This window comes from Penaeus chinensis, unplaced genomic scaffold (assembly GCF_019202785.1).
Source record: "Penaeus chinensis breed Huanghai No. 1 unplaced genomic scaffold, ASM1920278v2 CTG_1540, whole genome shotgun sequence".
Lineage (NCBI taxonomy): Eukaryota > Metazoa > Arthropoda > Malacostraca > Decapoda > Penaeidae > Penaeus > Penaeus chinensis.
Genome location: NW_025917884.1, coordinates 25,001 through 40,000, shown reverse-complemented (window position 1 = coordinate 40,000; position 15,000 = coordinate 25,001). Strand labels below are relative to the sequence as shown.

At 39.8% G+C, this 15,000-nt stretch overlaps 1 protein-coding gene across 3 annotated transcripts in view; it reads right to left on the bottom strand.

Annotated features, from left to right (window-relative positions):
* Window positions 1-261: 261 nt before the first annotated feature.
* The window catches only part of LOC125024643 (26S proteasome non-ATPase regulatory subunit 10-like), a 26,839-nt gene continuing 12,100 nt past the window's right edge, over window positions 262-15,000 (bottom strand). For 2 of the 3 annotated variants that reach the window (XM_047612445.1, XM_047612444.1), the window contains exons 5-10: window positions 12,897-12,995; window positions 1,360-1,613; window positions 1,106-1,156; window positions 813-938; window positions 593-646; window positions 262-503 (exon numbers count right to left, since the gene is read on the bottom strand). In XM_047612445.1, the coding sequence (XP_047468401.1) occupies window positions 411-503; window positions 593-646; window positions 813-938; window positions 1,106-1,156; window positions 1,360-1,613; window positions 12,897-12,995 (677 nt within the window). In that variant the 3' untranslated portion in view covers window positions 262-410. The remainder of the gene's footprint in view (window positions 504-592; window positions 647-812; window positions 939-1,105; window positions 1,157-1,359; window positions 1,614-12,896; window positions 12,996-15,000) is intronic. The other variant, XM_047612446.1, reaches the window with a different exon arrangement.

Sequence of the window (15,000 nt, the reverse complement as noted above, 5' to 3'; positions counted from 1 at the left end):
CCTGCTGCTTCCGGACGCTCAGCCCCGCTTGCGGTTTGCACAGGCTCGTCGCTCTCTGGTGCTTTCCTAGCCTTGCCTCTGCTGCCAGCTGCTTGCTGAGGCTTGTCTCTCCCGCCTGCCGCTCCCCTAGCCCTGCCAGCTGCTCCTCGGGCCCTCCTCCTCCTGCCTGAGGCCGAGGGTTGGCTGGCGGCCGTCGGCTGAGGCTTACGTGGCGGCTGCGGGTCCGGCAGGAAGGAGCGGTTTAGCAACACTTGGGAGGATTTCCCACACTCTTTCGTGGGCGAAATTCTCTTCATTCGAGTGCTTACAAACACAAACATACAAACACACACATGTATGTCTGCATGTATACATGTACACATGTGCATATGTGTATATAGATATACATGCAAACATACATACATACACACTCATACACACTCATCCGTCTTCAGGTCGGCTGCCTCGTCGTCTTTGATGTTGAGGGCCATGTTCGAGTCCCGCAGTTTGGCCTCGTACTCAGTCTGCGGAGGAGAGGACGCGCGTCAGGAATGCCTTTCTAGCCAGGGGAATCAGATACCCAAGAGCAACAACCCTCTCTCTGTGCACGTACCTCTACCTTTTTGATTTCTGTCTTCATCTCCTTCGCCTGCTCCTCGAGTTTTTCCTGCAAGAGAAAAGTCTCAGGAAAGTCTCAGGAAAGTGTCTTCTCATTTTTTTTACTTAGCTCCCCACTCCCATGTTCTCTGTCTTCCCAACTATCATATTTCTCCTTTCTTCTCTCCTCTCCCTTCTTCTTTATTCTTTTCTCTCCCTGTGTCTCTTACACGCACCTTAATTAACTTTAACTTCTGAAGGTTCTTCTTCAACTTTTCGATTTCCTTCTTCAGGTTGGCTGCCTCTGCCTCCTTCGAGTCGTACCTCTTCTTCATCTCCTTCTCCTTCTCCTCGAGTTTCTCCTGCAAGGGAAAACAGTCTCAGGAAAGCGTCGAGGGAACTGCCTTGGCGTCGCAGCGGAAGCGGAACCAGACGACCATCGGCAGACTCGGTGAATAAAGCGGGAATTGAGTCGAGAAGCAGATCAGAGCGACCATCTTTCAGGTTAGTCTTACTCTACACAACTAACCTGCATCTTCCTCCTTTCCTTCTCGGCTGCAGTCGCAGCACATTTCTCCGCCTGAAAAGTAACTCGGTTTAGTTGACTCGATTTAATGAAAAGAAGAAAAAAAAAAAATTAATAATAATAAATCGCTGAGTTCTCTGACTAATAAACAACAGTAAGTGTAGCCAACGACCAGGGCGCTCAGCCTGATATCAGCACATTGGTTCATATCACAGTCTGATTGCCTTCTGTCATTACCATTACCATTCTGTCATTACCATTGGGAAGAGTTTATCAGCGGAAAGATTCCCCAACAGATCCTGCGGAGTCTTCCCTTTCTTAGTCTTCTTGCTGGTGGATGCCCCGAGGCCAGTCAGGACGCCCACCGCGAGAAGGTGCCTGTTTGAAGCTGCGTCGTGGAGAGGCGTGTCGCCGTGATTATCGACGGGGTCCACGCCGGCCCCGCCCGCCGCAAGAGCTTCCAGCGCCCCCCAATGCCCCCGCAAGGCTGCCAAGTGCATCGCCGTTCGGCCTGAAAGTCGTCCGAGTTGAGGAGGCGATCAGTGCCTGACAAAGCTCCGCCCTCCGAAAAAAGGCATTTCGTGTGATCATGATATTAATGTTAATGATAGTAATAGTGTAAATGATAATATATATATATATATATATACATAATAAAACAGCAGGAATTACAAAAGGAGAAACAACGAAAGGAAGAGCAGCAATGATGATAATAACAATAATAGAAAAAAATAACACCAATAAGGATAATACGATTAATATTAATAATACCAATATCAGCTCTAGCAATAGTATTAATGATAATAATAATGCTGATAACAGAAAATAAAGACAATTATAAAATGGTATGAAAATAAAAATGCTAAAAATAACAATAAAATAATCATGATAATAACAATAACACTACTACTAATAGTAATAATAATAATAGGGCTAATTATAGCAATAATGATAATAAACAAATATCAATGACAATGATAATGATGATAATAGAAATACTATTAATACCAAAAATAATGATAATAATAACAAGAACTGTAGCAAAAGTGAAAATAATGTTAATTATAAATGTTAATGAAAATAAATAATAAAGAAATAAATGATAATTGTTAATAGAAATCATGTTCACAATAAATGAGGTTAATAATGTTTAATGTTAATAAAAAATGTTAATAATTATACATAACGAAAAAACAGTAAAGCAAAAAGAATTAGAATGGCATAAATAACTGTAGTAATAATTATAACAAAATAAATATGGAAATACATGATGGCTGGAATAAATACTCTACTAACATTAATATCATGAGATACTTCGATGATAATGATTATGATAATAGTATTATTATTTCCAAAAATAGTAATAGGAAAAACTAGAATAATGGTGAGATATGAATAATAAAACTAAAGGTAAAAGTAATAACAACGAACTCAAATGCACAAGAAAATCCAATAAAACAAAATGAAGTGCATTGACATACACAAACTACAAAATTAAAGATAAAAAGTAAAGATGAAACTATATGACGGTGGGAACAATTACTCTACTTACATCAATATTAAGAAAAACCTTGATGGTAATCACAAAGATGATAATGAGAGTCATATTAATACTCTAAAATAATGATGATCATATGATAATAAAGATAAACACATTAATAATGGTAAGAATCAAGAACAAGAATAAATTAAAGAACTAGGAAGTCGATAAGAACTGGACGGTTTGCAAGGAATGGGAAATCTGAATGCTTCTTGGAAACGAGCGAGTGGAATGATCAGAGAATCTGCTAAAGAAGCCACACTTGAGAAGACCAAACATCTAAACAGAAACGGTGGACAACGGCAATTTTAGATGAAGTGGGTGACATGAACGAAACAAGGAATTGCACAGACACAAGAGGAAAGTCTTTTGATAAGGAATGCGAAGAATTGAATCATTAGCATTTAGTTTAATAAATAAATAATATAATTTAATAAATAAATAATATAATTTAATAACTTCTCAATATCATTTAATACCTTCATAATATATTTTAATAATTTCATAATATATTTTAATAATTTAATAATCTCATTTGATATTAAATAATGTAATTCAGTAATTCAAAAAAAAAAAAAAACAAAAAAAAAAAACAAAAAAAAAAAATTAACAATAATGAGCATAAGAATAAGAGTTGATCTTTCGGAGGAATGCACAGCACATGCACGACAAGGTGAAGAAAGAGGAAAGGAGGAGGAGGAGGAGAGAGACAAAGGGACGAAGATGAAGGCAGACGCAGGGACAGGAAGGGCCCCTCCAAGTGCGGCGCATAATAATTGCCGATGTGCATTTCTTGCCTTTGAAATGAATGCCTTCTCAGATGGAACTTTGGCAAGAAGTAGAAGTTTCCCTCTCTCCACACACACACACACACACACACACACACACACACACACACACACGTACGCACGCACGCTCGCACACACACACACACACACACACACACACACACACACACACACACACACACACACACACACACGTACGCACGCACGCTCGCACACACAAACACACACACACACGCACGCACGCGCACACACACAAACACACACACACACACACACACACACACACACACACGTACACAGACACACAAGCAAACATGTACACTAACACACACAGATCCTCACTTCATTTGGCAATTTTTTTCCAATGTAATAGATCAAGTGAACAAATATCGGCTCTGGGAAATTGACTCATTGGCAATTTCCGACAAAAACTCTGAGTGGCAGAAAAATGACGTTCAGAAGCACAGATTACAGAAGTTCAGACCACCAATTAGCACGAACACCATTGGGTGTCAAGAGAACAGTCACAAGGTGCCATCAACATGCAAAATACTGGCATGCAAACAACATATTTCCCTTTCAAATAACGCAGAGTTTGGCGGAAGGTGCCAATTAGTCCCTTTTCCCGAGACAATATTTCTTTTCGAAATGTTTCGTTCCACAAATCGCCAAATGAAATGAAAAAGAAAATAATCATTTTTCAATATTTTCAGGTAGAAGAGAGAGTAGGTAAAAAGAAGTGGAGGAAGAGGAGAGAGGATGGAAAGAAACGGAAGAGAGTTGAAAAGAAAAAGAGGAGAGACAGAGGAAGGAAGGGAGAGTTGGGGATTAATGAAAGCAATAATAACAAGGATAATAAAGCAGTAACAGTAAAATAAAGTAATAATATAACTAACAATAATAATAACAACAGCAACAATAACAATAATTATAACAGCAAGGAAAGTAATGCTGATGATGATAAAAAAAATATTTATAATAATAGTAATAGTAATAAAACAATAATAATGATAATTACGAGAATAATACTAATAACAGTCAGACCACGAATGATGCCAGAGCCGAGCCTCCAACTGGAGCGTTTCACTCGCACCAAAAGTCTCTCTTATTCTTTTTCGTTTCATTCTTACTCGTTATGAAACTAGAAACTGACTATAGTGTGCTGCCGTTGTGTGAAAAAATATGACTGTAATCAATGTTACAAAGCTACGCCTGAGCCACTCATTCTTTAGGAAGCTTGAAAGAAATCATTAAAAACCTTAAAACTGCTTTGTTTCAATGGACCGCGTCACGTTAGATCAGAAATCAAACATTTATAATTATATGATATTCCACTCGGACTTATAAATATTGAAACGTAATATATATATATATATATATATATATATATATATATATTTTTTTTTTAATACTATAAAAGCAATTAACACACACACGAATCTTTAGAAAAACCATGCATAAACGAATAAAAGGAATGATTTTAACATCCATAATAAAAGCGACAGAAAACGAAAGGCAGGGATGACGCTAACAATGGCTCGAAACACGCGGTCCGCCTGGCTGTGCGCTCCTGGCGAGGCGCATGGGTCGAGGGGCGCCACCAACTTTGGGGAAACTTAAACAAAAGGATTCACTTCACAACGATGCAGCGACGAGAGCGACGGATGAGAAAGCAAGAGAGAGAAAGAAAGAGAAAGAGAAAAAGAGAGAGAGAGAGAGAGAGAGAGAGAGAGAGAGAGAGAGAGAGAGAGAGAGAGAGAGAGAGAGAGAGAGAGAGAGTGAGAAAGATAGAGAGAGGGGGGGAGAAGGAGACAGGGAGGGAGGGAGGGAGAGAGAGAGAGATAGAAGAAAAAAGAGAAAAAGGGAAGGAGGGAGGAAGGGAAAGAAAGGGAGAAAGAGAGGGAAAAAGGGAGTGAGAGAGAAAGGGAGGGAGAAGGAGAGACGTAGAGAGGGAGAGAGAGGGAGAGAGAGGGAAAGAGAGGGAGAGAGAGGGAGAGAGAGGGAGAGGGAGAGGGAGAGGGAGAGGGAGAGGGAGAGAGAGAGAGAGAGAGAGAGAGAGAGAGAGAGAGAGAGAGAGAGAGAGAGAGAGAGAGAGAGAGAGGTAGAGAGGGAAAGAGAGAGAGAGAGAGAGAGGTATAGACGGAAAGAAAGAGAGAGAGAGAGAGAGAGAGAGAGAGAGAGAGAGAGAGAGAGAGAGAGAGAGAAAGGGAGGGAGAAGGAGAGAGAGAGAGGGAAAGACAGACAGACAGAGAGAGAGAGAGAGAGAGAGAGAGAGAGAGAGAGAGAGAGAGAGAGAGAGAGAGAGAGAGAGAGAAGGTAAGAGAAAGGGAGAGAGAGGGAGAAAGAGAATAAAGAAAAGAGAGAAAGGGAGGGAGAGGGAGTGAGAAAAAGAGAGAAAGAGAAAGAGAGAAGGAGAGAGAGAGAGAGAGAGAGAGAGAGAGAGAGAGAGAGAGAGAGAGAGAGAGAGAGAGAGAGAGAGAGAGATAGAGAGAGGGGGGAAGAGAGGGAGGGAAGGAGGGAGAGAGGGAGGGAGAGAGATAGGGAGAGAGAGAGAGAGAGAGAGAGAGAGAGAGAGAGAGAGAGAGAGAGAGAAAGGGAGGGCGAAGGAGAGAGGTAGAGAGGGAAAGACAGACAGACAGACAGAGAGAGAGAGAGAGAGAGAGAGAGAGAGAGAGAGAGAGAGAGAGAGAGAGAGAGAGAGGGGGAGAGAAGATAAGAGAAAGGGAGGGAGAAGGAGAGAGATAATAAAGAAAAGAGAGAGAAAGGGAGGGAGATGGAGAGAGAAAAAGTGAGAAAGAGAGAGAGAGAGCGGGGGAGGGAGAGAAAGAGAGATAGAAAGAAAGAGGGGGGAGAAAAAAATAGAGAGAGGGGGGGGGGGGAGGGAGACACGGAGGGAGGGAGAGAGGGAGAGGGAGAAAGAGAGAGAGAGAAACTTTCTCATTCTCTTCCTCCTCCTCCTATCTGTTTTTCAAATTCTCTTCCTCTCTCTTGCCATCCTCTACCTCCTCTTCTTTCTTTCTCTCTTTCTCTTTTTAATTATATTCTATCTAGCTACTTTCCTCTACCTCCTCGTCTTCTTTTTTTTCTCTTGCTCCTCCTCGCCTTTCTCAACCTATTCTTATTATTATTCTTTTCTTCTCCTTCTCCTCCTCCTCCTCTTCCTCTCTCTATCTTGCTCCTCCTCCTTCTCTCAGTCCCTCTCTTCCTCTTGGAAGGCGAGGTCCGGGTGAGAGGATGAGATGAGAGGAAGAGGAGAAAATAGAAGATTAGAGAGAGAGTAAGGGAGGAAAAGGAAAGATAGAGGTAAGGAAGGAAGGAAGAGAAAAGGAAGTGAAGAAAAGGAGACAGAGAGGGAGGGGGGGGGGGGAGAAGAGAGAGAAAAGGAAAAGAGGAAAAACAGAGAAAAAGAGAGGGAGAGGGGGAGAGAGAGAGAGAGAGAGAGAGAGAAAAAAAAAGACTGGCCTAGAGATTCTCTCTCCACACACACACATTCACAGGCGTACACACACAAACTTACAGGTGCACACACACACACACACACACACACTCACAGGCGTACACACACGCACACATGCACACACACTCACAGGCGTACACACACACGCCCACATACTCTTAGGCATGCACGCGCACACACACACACACACACACACACACACACACATACATACACACACAAACACATACATGCACACACACATAAATGCACACACACACACACACATACACATACACACACACACACACACTCACAGGTGTACACACACACACACAAACACATACAGGCACACACACATACATGCACACACACACACACACATACACACACACACATACACATACACACACACACACACACACACTCACAGGTGTACACACACACACACACACATACACATACAGGCACACACATATACATGCACATGCACACACACACACACACATATGCATACATACACTCACAGGCGTACACACACACATACACGAATACTTACACGCACACACACGCAGACACACATACACGCACGCATACATGCAGGCGCACATACACGCACACACACACACACATGTACACACACACACACACACACACACACACATACACCCAGACAGACATGCACAAATCATTTGGAATTTGTCTAAATATGAGCTCTGAGAAATTGACTAATTGGCATCTCCCGACAAAAACCCGCGCTCTGAGTGACAGAAAAATGACGTTCATAAGCACGGTGGTGTGGTGGTTTGGTTTGCGAAGTTCTAGCTTCGCCCGGGCCTTCTAAATATGGCCCGGCCTGTGTCAGCTTTTTACGGCTGTCTCATTGAGTTGTCTGACACTCGGTGCTTACCGTGGCGGCGGGATTGCCCGCAAGCGCTCCTGCCGCCATGGTGTAAGCATTTCGCATAGCCTCTTTACCAGCACGGATAAGCACGGATTACAGAAGTTCAGACTTTTGTTGTTGTTTTTTTTCTCTCATAAATAGCGCGGGAGTTCGGCGGAAGGTGCCAATTAGTCAATTTTCCCGAAAACATTTTTCTTCTCGCCAAAGGAAATGGAGAAAAAGAAATGCTTTTCATTTTCATCTCTCTTTACCCCCTCTCTCGCTCTAACCCCCTTCTCTCTCTCTACTCCCCCCCTCTCTCTCTCTCTCTACCCCCCTGTCTCTCAAGCTCCCTCTCTCTATCTCTCTCTACCTCCCTTTCTCTCTCTATTCCGTCTCTCTCTGAGGGAGGAGGAGGATAGAGAGAATAGTAACAGAAAGGGAGGGAGGAGGAGAGAGAGAATAGTAATAGAGAGGGAGGGAGAAGGAAGGGACATAGAATAGTAACAGAGAGGGAGGGAGGAGGAAGAGAGAGAGAATAGTAACAGAAATGGAGGGAGAAGGAGGCGAGAGAGAATAGTAACAGAGAAGGAGGGAGGAGAAGGAGAGAGAGAGTAGTAACAGAGGGAGCGAGAAGGAGGAGAGAGAAAATAGTAACAGAGGAGAGGGAGGTGGAGACAGAGATAATAGTAACAGAGAGGGAGGGAGGAGGAGGAGAGAGAGAATAGTAACAGAGAGGGAGGGAGGAAGAGAAGAGAGAGAAAAGTAACAGAGAGGGAAGGAGGAGGAGAAGAGAGATAATAGTAACAGAGAGGGAGGGAGGAGGAGGAGAGAGAGAATAGTAACAGAGAGGGAGGAGGAGATAGAGAATAGTAACAGAGAGGGAGGGAGGAGGAGGAGAGAGAGAATAGTAACTGAGAGGGAGGGAGGAGGAGGAGAGAGAGAGTAGTAACAGAGAGGGAGGGAGGAGGAGGAGAGAGAGTATTAACAGAGAGGGAGGGAGGAGGAGAATAGAGAGAATAGTAACAGAAAGGGAGGGAGGAGGAGAGAGAAAATAGTAACAGAGAGGGAGGAAGGAGGAGGAGAGAAGAATAGTAACTGAGAGGGAGGGAGAAGGAGGAGAGAGAGAATAGTAACAGGGAGGGAGGGAGAAGGAGGAGAGAGAGAATAGTAACAGAGAGGGAGGGAGGAGGAGGAGAGAAGAATAGTAACTGAGAGGGAGGGAGGAGGAGAGAGAGAATAGTAACAGGGAGGGAGGGAGAAGGAGGAGAGAGAGAATAGTAACTGAGAGGAAGAGAGAAGGAGGAGAGAGAGAATAGTAACAGAAAGGGAGGGAGGAGGAGGAGAGAAGAATAGTAACTGAGAGGGAGGGAGGAGGAGGAGAGAGAGAATATTAACCAATAGGGAGGGAGGAGGAGGAGAGAGAGAATAGTAACAGAGAGGGAGGGAGGAGGAGGAGAGAGATAATAGTAACCGAGAGGGAGGAGAAGAGAGAGAATAGTAACAGAGAGGGAGGGAGGAGGAGGAGAGAAGAATAGTAACAGAGAGGGAGGGAGGAGGAGGAGAGAAGAATAGTAACTGAGAGGGAGGGAGGAGGAGGAGAGAGAGAAAAGTAACAGAGAGGGAGGGAGGTGGAAGAGAGAGAGAATAGTAACAGAGAGGGAGGGAGGAGGAGAGAGAATAGTAACAAAGAGGGGGGGAGGAGGAGAGAGAATAGTAACAAAGAGGGGGGGAGGAGGAGGAGAGAGAGAATAGTAACAGAGAGGGAGGGAGGAGAAGGAGAGTGAGAATAGTAACCGAGAGGGAGGGAGGAGGAGAGAGAATAGTAACAGAGAGGGAGGGGGGAGGAGGAGAGAGAGAATAGTAACAGAGAGGGAGGGAGGAGGAGGAGAGAGAGAATAGTAACCAAGAGGGAGGGAGGAGGAGGAGAGAGAATAGTAACAAAGAGGGGGGGAGGAGGAGAGAGAATAGTAACAAAGAGGGGGGGAGGAGGAGAGAGAATAGTAACAAAGAGGGAGGGAGGAGGAGAGAGAATAGTAACAAAGAGGGGGGGAGGAGGAGAGAGAATAGTAACAAAGAGGGAGGGAGGAGGAGGAGAGAGAGAATAGTAACAGAGAGGGAGGGAGGAGGAGAGAGAATAGTAACAAAGAGGGGGGGAGGAGGAGAGAGAATAGTAACAAAGAGGGAGGGAGGAGGAGGAGAGAGAGAATAGTAACAGAGAGGGAGGGAGGAGGAGAGAGAGAAAAGTAACAGAGAGGGAGGGAGGAGGAGGAGAGAGAGAAAAGTAACAGAGAGGGAGGGAGGAGGAGGAGAGAGAGAATAGTAACAGAGAGGGAGGGAGGAGGAGGAGAGAGAGAATAGTAACAGAGAGGGAGGGAGAAGGAAGGGAGAGAGAATAGTAACAGAGAGGGAGGGAGGAGGAGGAGAGAGAGAATAGTAACCAAGAGGGAGGGAGGAGGAGGAGAGAGAATAGTAACAAAGAGGGGGGGAGGAGGAGAGAGAATAGTAACAAAGAGGGAGGGAGAAGGAGGAGAGAGAGAATAGTAACAGAGAGGGAGGGAGTTGGAGGAGAGAGACAAAGGGACGAAGATGACGCAGACGCAGGGACAGGAAGGGCCCCTCCAAGTGTGGCGCATAATAATTGCCGATGTTCATTTCTTGCCTTTGAAATGACTGCCTTTTCAGATGGAACTTTGGCAAGAAGTAGAAAAACTGGCCTAGAGTTTCCCTCTCTCCACACACACACACACATGCGTACACATACACAAGTACACACACACACACACACACACACACACACACACACACACACAAATCATTCGGTTCTGGGAAATTGACTAATTGGCAATTCCCGCCCAAAACCCGCGCTCTCAGTGACAGAAAAATTACGTTCATGAGCACAGAATACAGAAGCTAAGCCACCTCTTCACATAAACACCATCGGATGTGAAGAAGACAGTCACAAGGTGCCCTCAATATGCAAAATAATGGCATGAAAACTACTTTTTTCTCACTAATAGAGCTGCAGTATGACGAGAGGTGCCAATTAGTCATTTTTCCCGAGGCATTATTTCTTCTCGAGATGTTTCGTTCCACAAATCGCCAAAGGAAAGGAAGATAGAAAAGCAATTATTAATGATAAACATTTCTCCTCCTCCTCATAATAATGAAGATACTGTTAGTGATAATGATAATAACAATAAGGATGAAAATACTAACAACAACAGCAGCAGTAATAATAATAATAATAATAATAATGACAATGATAACAATAGCATTGATGCTACTAATAATAACAATGACAAACATAGTGATACTAATAAAGAAGAATAACAATGATACTAACACTGATATATTAAAGTTAATGAAGTATTAAAGTTCATAATTCATTTGAATTTATATGAACTGATATTTTGTAATAAAAAATAAGAAAATGTTTAATATCAGATATGAAATTATGAATACCAATATCAGCTTCAGATATATGACGGCGTTAATGAAAGTGATAAAAGGATCTTAAACAATGGTTATTTAATATAATTATAAAAATAACAACAGCAATACCAATTATAATGAAAAAGCAATAATATACTACTAATAAAAAAAAATTTAAACAATAAAGTTAAAAACAATAATACTAATAATTCTAACAGAAGTATTGATGTAATTGTAATAAAAAAAATGAAAATAAGATAATAATGATGATTACAATAATAAGAACAATAATATTAATATAAACAACAATAATAATAATAATAATAAAAACAAAAATAATGATAAAGATACTGCCGCCGCCCTCGGCTTCCCTCCGTGTGTTTATGTGTGTGTTCGTGTGTGTGTGTGTGTGTGTGTGTGTGTGGGAGCGAGAGTGTGAATGTGAGCGTGTGTGTGTGAATGTGAGCGTGTGTGTGTGTGAATGCGAGCGAGTGTGAGTGTGTATGTGTGTAAAAGTGAGCGTGTGTGTGTGTGTGAATGTGAGCGTGTGTGTGTGTGTGAATGTGGATGTGGACGTGTGTGTGTGTGTGTGTGTTTGTGTGTGTGTGTGAATGTGAATACGCGCGCATGTGTGTGTGAATGTGAGCGTGTGTGTGTGTGTGAATTTGAGCGTGTGTGTGTGTATGTGTTTGTGTGTGTGAATGTGAGCGTGTGTGTGTGTGTTTGTGTGTGAGTGTGAGCATTTGTGTGTATGGGTATGTGTGTGAGTGTGAGCATGTATGTGTGCATGTGTGTGTGAATGTGAGCTTTTATGTGTGTGTGTATGTGTGTGTGTGTGTGTATGTGTGTGTGAATGTGAGCATGTGTGTGTGAATGTGAGCATGTGCTTGTGTGTGTGTGTGTTTGTGCGTGTGTGTGTGAGGGAGAGAGTGTGAGTGTGAGCGTGTGTGTGTGAGGGAGAGAGTGTGAGTGTGAGCGTGTGTGTGTGAGGGAGAGAGTGTGAATGTGTGTTTGTGTGGATGGGAGCGCACGCGCGTGTGTGTGTTTGTACTTGTGTGTGTGAGACTAACAATAATAATGCTAGCAATGCTAGAAATAATATTGATGATAATGGTATTAAAAATAATGAAAATGATAATAATTTTAATATAAACAATAATGATAATAAAAATAACAATAATGAAGATTATAATTACAACAACAATAATAATAACAACACCAACATCAACAAAAATAATGATGATAATACTACGCCGTCCTCGGCTGTCCTCCACCTTACCACAACAAAGAATAATGATAATGGAAATAATGAAAATAGTAATGAAAATAATGATAATAACAATAAGTAAATAATGATAAGATAATAGTAATAAGAAAATAATAATGATAATAATGATAATAATAATAAGAAAATAATAATAAGATAATAATAATAAGATAATAATAAAAAATATAAAATAATAATAATAATAATACTAATAATAAAAGTATATAAAATACTACTACTACTACTAATAATAATGATATAAAATAATACTAATAATACTAATAATAACAATAATGATAATAAAATAATAAAAATAATAATGATAATAATAATAACAAAATAATAATATTGACAATATGATAATAATACCAATAACGATACTAATAATAACAACAAAAATAATATTAAAGATACTGCTGCCGTCCTCGGCTTCCCTCCGCCTTACCAAGATTATTCTGGGCGTTGGGGTCAGCGCCCCCGGCGAGAAGCGCCTCCACCGCCTCCCTCCGGCCTCCCCTGGCGGCCGCGTGCAGCGGATGGGAACCTGCAAAGGAAGAGACACTTAGGTTGATTCCTCGGTTGCACTGCACTTGCGTGTGTGTGTGTTTGTACTTTGTGTTTGTGTTTGTGTGTCTGCTTATTTGTGTTTCTGTTTGTGTGTGTGAATGTGAGCACGCCGTGTGCAGTGTATATGAATATGTATATGTATATATGTATATATATATGTATATGTATAACTATATGTATATATATATGTATGTATATGTTTATATATATTAAATATATATGTACATACAAATATCTAGATAGATAAATATTTATATATATATACACACATACACATATATATACATTCACTGAGGGAGAAAAATAGGTATACAGATAGGTAGATAGATAGACATATAAATAAACATGTATATGTGTATGTATATATATATAATGGATATATGTATATGTGTATATATTTATATATTTTTTCTTTCTTCTCATTTTACACACACACACACACAAATATACATACATACATATACATATACATATTCATATATTTATATATATATATATTATATATATATCTACATGCATCAGTATAATATATGTATACTTATACATATACACACATATATATATATATACAAATATATATATACACATATATATATAATATATATATATATATACATACACACACACACATACGCACACACACACACACACACACACATATATATATATATATATACACACACATCAGAATCAGCACAATAAGAATAAAATATATATACAGATATGAATATATATATATATATATATATATATATATGAATGTGTGTGTGTTTGTGTGTACGGTCTCTCTCTCTCTCTATATATATATATATATACATATATATAGTGAGATATATATATATATATATATATATATATGGATGTATATAAATCTCTCTCTGTCTCTCTCTCTCTCTTTCTTTATATATATATATATATTTCATATATAGATACATACATATTTATGTATATATATATATGTTTAAATATGTGTGTATATACATATATATGTATATATGTATATATATATATATGTGTGTGTGTGTGTGTGTGTGTGTATGTGTGTGTGTGTATGTACATATACATATGTCAATTTCTGTATATAATATATATATATATATATAAACATATATATACATATACCTATATTAATGTATATAGATAGATACACTGATAGATAGATAGATACATATATTTAATTTACATATGTAAATGTGTCTGTGTGTATAAATGTATGTATATATATGTATATATATATATTTATATGTGTGTGAATGTGAGCATGTATGTGTGTGCGTGTGTGTGTGAATGTGAGCGTTTGTGTGTGAATGTGAGGATGAGTTTGTGTGTGTGTGTGTTTATGCGTGTGTCTGAGGGAGAGAGTGTGAGTGTGAGCGTGTGTGTGTGTGAGTTTGTTTGTGCGTGTGTATGAGGGAGAGAGTGTTAATGTGAGCGTGTGTGTGTGAGGGAGAGAGTTTGAATGTGTGTGTTTGTGTGAATGGGAGCGCGCACGGGTGTGTGTGTTTGTACATGTGTGTGTGTGAGGCTAACAATAATAATCCTAACAATGCTAGAAATAATATTGATGATAATGGTAATAAAAATAATGAAAATAATAATAATATTAATAATAATTATAATGATAATAAAAATAACAATAATAAAGATTATAATAACAATAACAATAGTAATAACAACACCAACATCAACAAAAATAATGATGATAATACTACGCCGTCCTCGGCTGCCCTCCACCTTACCACAACAAAGAATAATGATAATGTATATAATGAAAATAATAATGATAAGAATGATGATAATAATAAGATAATAATAATAAGATAATAATAATAAGTAAATAATAATAAGATAATAATAATAGACAATAATAAAAATAGTAATAATTATAATAAAGAATTAGAAAATAATAATAATAATAATAACAATAATAATAATTACAAAAAATAAAAGTACTAATAATGATAATAATAATAACAAAATAA